At 47.5% G+C, this 10305-nt stretch overlaps 1 protein-coding gene across 2 annotated transcripts in view; it reads right to left on the reverse strand.

The window, feature by feature from the left end:
* The window catches only part of MYOM3 (myomesin 3), a 66154-nt gene extending 56832 nt beyond the window's left edge, over positions 1–9322 (reverse strand). For both annotated transcript variants that reach the window (XM_074976436.1, XM_074976435.1), the window contains exons 1-5: positions 9253–9322; positions 5457–5630; positions 4285–4362; positions 2624–2783; positions 933–1090 (exon numbers count right to left, since the gene is read on the reverse strand). In XM_074976436.1, coding sequence (XP_074832537.1) covers positions 933–1090; positions 2624–2783; positions 4285–4362; positions 5457–5563 — 503 coding nt within the window. In that variant the 5' untranslated portion in view covers positions 5564–5630; positions 9253–9322. The remainder of the gene's footprint in view (positions 1–932; positions 1091–2623; positions 2784–4284; positions 4363–5456; positions 5631–9252) is intronic.
* Between the last annotated feature and the right edge of the window lie 983 nt (positions 9323–10305).

Genomic DNA, 10305 nt, shown 5'->3' on the forward strand with positions numbered 1-10305 from the left:
AGGCTACCCTATCCTATGGCCAATACTAGTCTCCATGGAGTTAGAGGGACTGAACACACACAAGAGCTGCACTAACCCTACTGTTTACAGGAGTGATACCTGCTATGAATGCACTTCAATAGAGGAATGTCTCTTCAGGGTTTAGTTTACCCAGAGAGGCCATTAGGGTCGAATAAAACCTCTGCTAATGTCAGTATTTTTTCCTTGTAATTTGCTGAGTGAATGTGGAGCTGGAAGGAACAACCAGTTTGACAGCTCCCAGCAACGGGGCACATTCTCCCTGCCCCATGTCACCAATGGGTATCAGTCCTGCTCAGACAGCTCTTTGGAACCAAACAGCCCCCAGTCATTCTCTCTGCAGGACCCATTAGATCCTGGGCTTCTCTGAGGAGACCTCCAGTCAGAGGGCTGATTTCTACTGCTGTGCTGGGGATTTGGGTTATGGGTGCCATGTATGGTGGGAGCTATTTTTGCAGAGAATTATCAACTCAGTTATTGGGGTGGGAATTTGGGTTCAAGAGGGAGCTCCAGAAATTCATGGAGGTTCAGTCCATTGGTGGTTATTAGCCAGGACGGGTTGGAATGGCGTCTCCCTCACTTCCTTTTGTCAGAGGCTGGAAACGGATGACAGGAGAGGGATTGCTTTGGTGATTCCCCATTCTGTTCACTCCCGCCGGGGCGCCTGGCATTGGCTGCTGTCAGAAGCCAGGACACAGGGCCAGATGGACCTTTGGTCTGACCCAGCATGATTGTTCTTATGTTCACTGACCCAGGAGTGATAGGTTTTCTGGATTTCCCCCACACCCAGCTCCCCTCCCTGTTTTGTGGAGCTTTCCCAAAAGCACTAACTGCTGCACTCCTGATCCCCCTCTCAGTGGTCATGCGTGCTTTGTAACCGCTAAGTCTGCCCCAACCGCCCCCGACTCACGCACCAGGTGACCTGCAGCGGAGGGGAAGCCAGAATGGTACACGCGAGCTTCACTCCCATGAGCTCCCAGACTGTATGAGCTCTGAGCGGGATCCAGATGAGCGGGGGGCGGCTTGAAAGCAGCTGGATGTACTCTTTCTCCCGGCGGGCCTTCTCTAGAGCCTAGGAGGTGGATTGAATGGAGAAGGACAACAGAATCACACTCCAGTGACACTGGTCCTGTTGCAGGAGAGAGACCCATAACAGCAGCCTTCCACCCTTGCCCAACAGCAGGCTGTTCCTGCCCGGCAGACGTTTTCCTGGGGAGCTGATTGGAGTGGTTGTGAAAACAGAGCTGGGCACTGCTGTCATAGCTCCATGCCGAAGAACGCTTCCAACCCCAAAGCTGGCGGCAGATGGCATCTCAAAGGAAATTGAGAACAAACTCTCAAAAAGAGATGCTTTCTAAAAGTCTCTCTCCTGGCTGTATCTAGTGACAAAGGATTAAGGGTCAGATCCTCAGCTGGAGTAATTCTGTATTACACAGTTCATTTAAAAAGAATTTCCCCATTACAGCGGCTGAGGCTCTTGCCCTGATAATAGCAGCAGCAGAGAGGAAACCCCAGAGTAGGCTTTTGAGCAGCCGCTTGGCACCTTAACGTTAGAACTATGGGGCTCTGTTAACTCCAAGGACAGCATCAGTAGTACAAGCAGCAAGGAATTACAGGGCTACGTTTTCCACTCTATTACCTGCTCAGGGATAGCTCTGCTGGAGCATCAGGTATGGATGTGGCCACTGTACAAACAGTACCAGCTCCATGGTACTTTAACCTGGGTGCAAGAAAAGCAAGTCCTTTCTGGGATAGATTTTGAATCACTCGCTTGCAAGACAGACAGACAAATTCCACCTCATAGGACCCTGCTGTTGCCTGACTGGCTCAGATCCCTAGTCCATCTAGCCCAGTGTCCTAGATCAGGCAGCGGCCAGCCCTGGCTGTTTCACAGGATTGAACAGGAGCCCCTTCATGACAGAAGCTGGTAATTTGCTTCCACCTTTGGGCTACAGCTATGCTACAAGTCACTTCAGTGTAACTCAAGTCCCTCGGGGGCGTGAGTAATCCACAGGTCTGAGCAACACAGTTACATGGACCGAAGTGTTGATGTGGACAGTGCCATGTCGGAGGGAGAACTTCTCCCAGTAACTGTGCCACTCCCTCCTAAGAAAGGAGAAGTCAAACCAATGGGAGAGCTCCTTCCTGTTGGCTCAGAGAGTTTTCCTCCAGAAACACTGCAGCTGCACCACTGTAAATCTAGACAAGGAATAAGTCTACACTAGCCAAAGTAAGTTGACTGCAGGTATGGAATTCTAGCTACACACAGTTGCCATAGCTAGAGCTGACATGTGCATTCTTATCTTACTTGACTGTCTTTATTGAAGGTCAACGGGAGAGTTTCGCCTGTTGACCTCCCTTTACTACTTGTGTCTCGCGAGACAGACATGTGAAATCGAACCCCGGAAGATCGACCCTGAATGGGTCAATTTTCTGGGCTACTGTAGACATAACCTAGGTCTCATCCTGATCCCCAGTAGTTCTAGATTGGTTTAAACCCTGAAGCAAGAGGCGCAAAACCCTTCCCAAACAAGGTTTGCAATCATTGTTATAATGCTGATATTCTTGCTGTCCATAGAAGCATCCAGTCCCTTTTGGAACTGACCTTCTTGCGAAAGCCCTTCCGGTCAGCTTTCACCCGCAGGAGCCTGCAGTTCCTAATGACCGCCTTCTCCAGCTTCTCCATTTCATTCCCAAACCGAACTCTCTTTTGGCCCCGCTTCTCCAGCTCTATGATGGTGGCTTCTCTCCTCAGCTTGGATTCCCTACAACAGCCAACAGTAACAAGACAGGGTTGGTGGACTCCTGTGTTGGTTTTCACTGCGCACATGCAGGGCTAAGTCTGGACAAGCCTAAGGATGGATACACCAGCATGCACTCAATGGGCACAGATGAGATGTTGCTATCGTGAACCCTAAAAGCCAGGCAGTGCTGCTGGGAAGGTTGTGCACCATTGCAGTAGGAGACCAAGGGTTAGGAGCAGTATCCCCTGTAAGTGGGGTGTTTGGGCAGCCATCTGGGAGAGATGGAAATGCCACCCAGCTGATTAGCAGAGCACCCACAGCTGGCAGCCTGCATTTGCCAAGGCATGTGCAGTGTGCACCACTAAAACAAAATTTATTCTGCACAGAGATGGAAAAAAGTTAGAGGGAACATTGGTTAGAAATTGTGCCTGGTGTCCCATTGGAATTCTCTGTTGGTATCTTTGGACACAGGATTCTGTAATTCTCCAGCTCTCACTCCTAGTTTGCCTAGTGTCCTTGCAGTCCTCCCCTGGACCAACCAGTCGCAAAGGCCTGCTAACGGCACTACAGTGCGGGCTCAGGAGTAAGAGCAGAGTTAGCTCCAAATCTCTCATGGGTGAGGAATTTCCATAAGCAAAGAGAATTTGGCACTTTGATGACAGCAAAAGCTTAACAGCACCCTGACCTGGAGCAAAATGGATCCAAACTGCCTGGCCAGAACAAATTTCCTTTAGAAAAATGCTGATTTGGTTACATCAGAAGGTAACATGGGAACGTGTTGACAGCATCGAATTTTCAACGGGAACCTATTGAGACATTGTTTCAAGAAGGCCGACATTCCATTTAGGCCGTATAGCTCGAACTATTCGTGTTGTGACATACTGGTCGAGTCCAAACTAAAGGTTTTTTGCCTTGGAGCAATAAAACCTGTCAAAATACTTTGTGACCCTTTTTCCTGATGTGAGCAGCAACATGGGACAGTTTTTCCCCCCCCCCTCCAAACTAGCTGTGCCTTGGCAGCATATCAAGCTGTCCTACTGTATGGTAATTTGCCCAGTAATCATACCGATTCCCTTCCACTGGCTGGACCTTGCAGTGTCTGTACAAAAGCTTCACATCTTCAGAACCCTTTGCACACATCAGCTGAATAATCCTCACCACCCTCAGGATGGCTATGAAAGCTATTGTAGAATCAGGAAACCAAGGCACAGAACAGCTGTCACTCCCGCTCCCAGATACATTGCAAACAGTTTTTGGGTGGAGAATGAGGGATGTTGTCCGACGTCATGCAGTCACTGAGAGCTGGGAAGAGATCTGAGGAGCTTAAGAGATCTAAGGAGGATCCGAGACCGTAGGGGACACTATACCACCTACACAAATTGCCTTGCCTTGGTCGGTCTAGGGTGGTAAATTTACATGGTTTGTGACTGGTTCAAATTAATAGTTACTATGAATCTGTATGTGTGATCTAAATCTAGAGTCTTACAGACAACCACATGATCCGTAGTCATATCAGACCTACCATGATAGTTCTGAGGTCAAGGCGAGGGCGGCTGCTATGGACCATTCTGAAATGGTGAAGGATGCCTCCTCCTCCTCCCTTTGGTGATGGACATAGAAAAACAATTCAGATCACATTGAATAAACTCAGAGTAAATTGTAGCAAACTATGTGCCTGGCACCTAGGGTCACATTTCCAAGAGGGCCTGACATAGACCCCTAAGAATCTTTAAGGATTGGGCCTTAAAAGCCTCCTGAAAAATCAATCAGAATTATGCACTTAGGAACCCAAGTGGTTTAGACACTTCTGGAAAGGTTACCTCTCATCTCCTTTACTTGGCCAATCAGCAAATTGCACACAGACCATCCAACCACAGCCATCTTACGGGAATAACTTTCAGCTTTGTCCAGCCTGGGCTAGATTTGCAGCAGTGGACAAGAGGGGAAAGGGTCCCTGGCCCAGCTCCTCAGTGGCGTTTAGGCCTCTAGCCCCCATTATTTCAGTACAAAAACAGAGCAATAGACCTTTGGGATCCTGGGCTCCCAGCCCACCAAACAAAGCACAAGAAGTGGCAAACCAGCCTCTAGAGTGCATATGTGGAGCTATGGAGGTCTATTTCAGTAGCCCCGAAAGAAAGAGCCCACAAAGGTATTCGCAATTGTTTCCCTTATTGTTTCTCCTTGGATGTTTAAAACTCAAATCTGGACCTTTATGGCCTCTTCCTCTATTCTAAGCACACAGGCACATTATTGTCCAGTTTTCTGGGTGAGGCTGTGCAGTCATTTCATATATTAGAGTCACTCATGAGAGCTGAGCTGCAACCACTGGTTTATTATGGTCAAGTTACGTATTTGGCCTGGCATCCACACACACAGTGGCTTGTAATTATAGGGATGGCTTCAGATACCTGGACTGACACACTGGCTCGTTATTGCAGGGTTGCTCATAACATCAGTTATTCTTTCCCTATTGCTTCATCTTCTGACTTATTTCATCTACCACTCTCCAGCAGGTTGGGATGCGGCATTTATAGGCTGGCACACAAAGGCAGCCAAGAATCACTTGCTTATGTGAAGCTGTGGGCCAGATGAGGCAGCACAGAATCTCACTTACTGATAGCCCCTTGACTGAGTCACTTGACCCTGACTCGCTTCATCATATTCCTTGAACTCATCCCTAGCCCCTTGACTCACCTGGACCTGAACTTGGCCTTTCTCGTGGCAGAGGTCATCTGCAAGCTGTGCCGTCTCTCCTCCTTTTGCTCCTCCTCACTGAGGTGGAAGAAAGTCCGGATTTCCATCTCAAGGGCTCAGATGGAAACAGTCTCAAATAGACCTTGAACCCGGCTTCAACAGGCCAGGAAAATCCTGCATTTGGGCATACAAACAAGCACAATCAAGGGAACCAGTCTCAGATCTTTAAGGAGGTGACTGGGGCCGATGGCTGCTAGCATTACTGTGATAGGTCCCACGCTGCCCTGTCGTGAGATGGGTCAGGTGCCACTCCTCACCCTGTTCTTGGGCATTATGCATTCTGCTCATACCCTGGTGGGAGAAGGGTCTGGAGAGTGGATCTGGGCCATCCTTTGGAGGGTGCAGGGCCTGGGACAGTGTCCCCTCCACCCCAGGCTCCCCCAGCTCTGCTCCCCGCCATTGCACCCCTTCTTCCCAAGCCACAACCCTGCTTCTTTCTTCCCCACCTCTTCCTGCGACTGCTCAACTCTTTCACACAACCCCAAGCAACATTGCACCGGGGATCACTGGGCCTACCACACTCACTGCATCAGGGGCACCCAGCTCACTGCAGCAATGGGAAATGGAGTAACCTGGCCCCAGACTGCCCTGCTCCCTCATCTTCCAGCTGCATCACTTGGGGCAAAATCACTCTGCTATTCATCCCCATGGTGAAGCAGAACAAGCCAGCTGAGAGACAGCAGAGCCAGTGGGGACTGGAATACTCCACTGCCCCTACCTCATAGCATAGCAAGTGAGAGCAGGAACAGGCCAAACCTCTACTGCCAGTACCAGACCCTTTCCTTCAGGTCCCATATCTTTCAGGTAGCCAAACTCCCCTTTTCCCTCCAGCCTCACTCCACCCATTCTGCCTGGAGCAGGGGAGTTTTATTAGGTTCCTGAAAAGGCCTTAATTGACTCCAGCTATTTCAATTAACCTGTGGTAGCCTTCCCCAGTCAACATTGAGCCACACCTTAGTTATTCTGAGGGTTATATATCTCCCCTCTACCACAGCATCATGCTGCTTATTGTCAGTGCCTGAGTGTTTATTTGCTTGTAAATGTGGGATTCCCATATTAAAAACATGGGCCAGCATATGCCTTCAAAACAGGAAAAAAAAGTGGGGTCAGAAATATTTCTAAAATTATTCTCTAGCTCCAACTGAAGTTCTGGGCTTCATGCAGAAAATAAGCTGCATGACGCCTGGGTGAGGTTTTCTGGCATGTGTTATTCTGAAGAGCTGAACAGCTCTTTCTGATCTGAACATCTATGAACAATTTTAGTTCTCTGTCAGAGAGATCAATTCTTAAAATGAGAATCAAAGCACAGAGGGTCCCTCAGGAGCCTTTACAATTAATGAGTCAGGAGAAAATAATAACAGAGAGTAAGCCGTGCTAGCCTATACACTATCAAAACAAAAAGCAGTCAAGTAGCACTTTAAAGACTAGCAAAATAGGATATTAGGTGATGAGCTTTTGTGGGACAGACCCACTTCTTCAGACCATAGCCAGACCAAAACAGACTCAATATTTAAGGCACAGAGAACCAAAATAACCTATTTTGCTAGTGTTTAAAGTGCTACTTGACTGCTTTTTGTTTTGATAGGAGAAAATAAGTAGCTAAGATCCTGCTCCTCTGTTGTTTGTTCACAAAGACTCAATTAAATCAGTGAGAATCTTTCCAGTGTCATCTCTGAGCAAGGGATCAGGCTCCAAAATAGCATCAGGCTAAGTCGAGACTGCAGGCTAGACTGCAAGGTGTTGTCTGCAGAGTGCACATCCAGACTGCAGATTTGTCAGAAGAGATCTGCCGGTCAGGAGTGTTCTGTCAACATCCTTTTATACCTCCTTCCACGAGGAAGAAGGGATGCCTCAACGCAGAGGGAGTTTTCTGGCATTTGGCCCTGTCCCAGACAATGTGCATCAGAATCTGATTGGATCAGAAGCTGATGGCTGATCTGTGTTTTGCCTGGCTTACAGTTGTCTCCGTTTGTGGACTATATAATATAGTTCATTTGTCTGATACTTTTTACCATGTTTTCCCAAATGTTTAAGGATTTAGGAGGCTAAGTCCCGTTTTCCAGAATGATTTAGCTCTGTAGACCCTTGTATTGGAATGATTTTCAATGAGGCTTAAGAACCTAAGTGACTTCTGAAAATAAGATTTAGCCACTTTGGAAAATTTTCCCCTTGTTGAATAATATTTCTTGAATACCCCTGCAGTTAAATTTGTCACTGGCTGATCTCAATGACAGGAGCTTTTTCCCTAGCTCTTTTAGTCTGGCTTTGGCTACGTCTACACGTGCACCCAACTTCGAAATAGCTTATTTCGATGTTGCGACATCGAAATAGGCTATTTCAATGAATAACGTCTACACGTCCTCCAGGGCTGGCAACGTTGATGTTCAACTTCGACGTTGCTCAGCCCAACATCGAAATAGGCACAACGAGGGAATGTCTACACGGCAAAGTAGCACACATCGAAATAAGGGAGCCAGGCACAGCTGCAGACAGGGTCACGGGGCGGACTCAACAGCAAGCCGCTCCCTTAAAGGGCCCCTCCCAGACACACTTTCATTAAACAGTGCAAGATACACAGAGCCAACAACTAGTTGCAGACCCTGTATATGCAGCACGGACCCCCAGCTGCAGCAGCAGCAGCCAGAAGCCCTGGGCTAAGGGCTGCTGCCCACGGTGACCACAGAGCCCCGCAAGGGCTGGAGAGAGAGTATCTCTCAACCCCCCAGCTGATGGCCGCCATGGAGGACCCCGCTATTTCGATGTTGCGGGACGCGGATCGTCTACACGTCCCTACTTCGATGTTGAACGTCGAAGTAGGGCGCTATTCCCATCCGCTCATGGGGTTAGCGACTTCGACGTCTCGCCGCCTAACGTCGATTTCAACTTCGAAATAGCGCCCAACATGTGTAGACGTGACGGGCGCTATTTCGAAGTTACTGCCGCTACTTCGAAGTAGCGTGCACGTGTAGACGCAGCCTTTGTCTAGTACACGTCTAGCCCTAAAACACTATTAAGCCTGGAAGATACAGTTTATCCTATAAATATGTTGCATTAGTCTAATCCTTTTATTAAAGTGTTTAAATGTTAATGCAAATAACCTGCTTAAAAATACCCCAGATGAAAACTTAATTGTTACAGTTAACTCAAAATATAGACCATCATGCAAAGTAAACTAAAGAATTATCATGTCACTGTTCCATCAGTAGAATATAGTTTTGGAAGAGACTTCTTTAGATGGCAAAAGAAATACAAGGACAATAAAATAAAACAAACTTTGTTTTTCAGAAAAATGCTTTGAATGCTCTTTAAAATATGTTCTGAAATGATCTTTCAGGTGAAAAAAGCTACCAGGCATCAGATATGTGTTTCCATGATCTGCAGATAAATATTTTTTCATGTTTGCTTCTATTTTAGGTTAATTTTTTTCTTGATTGTTTTGAACTAATACTCAAAGCTCTGCAACATTAGGTCTGCTACAGAGCCATAGAGCTTTATAGCAGCCTACTGCTTTGCAGTCCAAAACAGAATCATTTATTTAGAAAAAAACTACAACTGAATGGATTCCTGCTGGAAAAAAACAGTCTCATAAGGAAAAGGCTGGTGGGAAAACTTAGGGACTCTGTCAAGCGAGAGACACTCAAGAAGGATAAATCATCACCAAGAGCAATGATTACTTTCAATAGCTGATGCTGCTATAAAAGTCTTATAAGTCTTGTATAAACTGTTGCCTACTTACAGATAAGCTGGATTCACCCAGAGAAACACCAGGGAGAATGGCTGTCCTCAAGAAAGATAAAGGACAAATGACTGTTTCCTCCTCCCTGCCGATGACATTAAGAATGACTGTTCCCAAAAGAATGTGCTCTATGGGTAAGTGCCCACCCCGGAGTCTTAAATATAGCCTCATCATACCATCGCACTGCAATGACAATGGGGAAAATGATCCAGGGTTTACAATGTTCGAACGGGTGGCTGCACTGGCAGCTACTTGTGAATGCCCTTTCTAGCTCAGGCAAAGTAATGCTATTGTCAAAACGGTACACGGGGCAGAGGGGAGGCACTGCCGGGGAAGAGGGCAAGGGAACACAGCTTTACCCACTGCCGATTTACATCAGGCAGAATTTCTCAAAGTTTATAAAATGAATTGAGAATGCTTTAATCCCCTATCTAGGATCCCCCATGTGTTAGTGGGCAGCTGCCAAGCTGGGTTCCTGCTAATCTTTTCCATCTGTGGTGGAATAAGTTTTGTTATGTGCACCAAAGCCTGTGCAGATGTGGACCACCAGTAGAAACACATGCTGCTGGCTGTGGGCAGCTGTGGGCCCTCTGCTTATCAGCTTGGCAACACCTGAATTTCTCCTGGGTGGCTGTAAGTAGCGCTCAGCTTACAGGGAACACTGCTGCTGCGTAACAGAATGAAACTCTGTTCCTGTGACATCTCTTTAGTAAATGTCCATTCCAGCCAATGTGCCTCAAAGTCTGATTGAATCAAGAGCTGGTGGCAGATCCGTGTTTTGGCTGGCTTAGGGCTGTCTCCGTTTGTGGCATATATGACATAGTTCATTGTCTGATACTTTTGCCACTACAAGAACATTGAGGCCTGCTTCATCCATAAGAACAGCCAGAGGGGTCAGACTAGGGGTCCATCTAGCCCAGTGTCCTGTCTCCCAACTGTGGCCAAGGCCAGGTGTCCCTCAGAGAGTGAACAGAAGAGGTGAGCATCAAGAGATCCCTTTCCTGTTGCTATTCCCAGCCTCTGACAAACAGAGGCTAGGGACACCATCCCGGC

This window comes from Carettochelys insculpta, chromosome 24, assembly GCF_033958435.1.
Source record: "Carettochelys insculpta isolate YL-2023 chromosome 24, ASM3395843v1, whole genome shotgun sequence".
Classification (NCBI taxonomy): Eukaryota; Metazoa; Chordata; order Testudines; family Carettochelyidae; genus Carettochelys; species Carettochelys insculpta.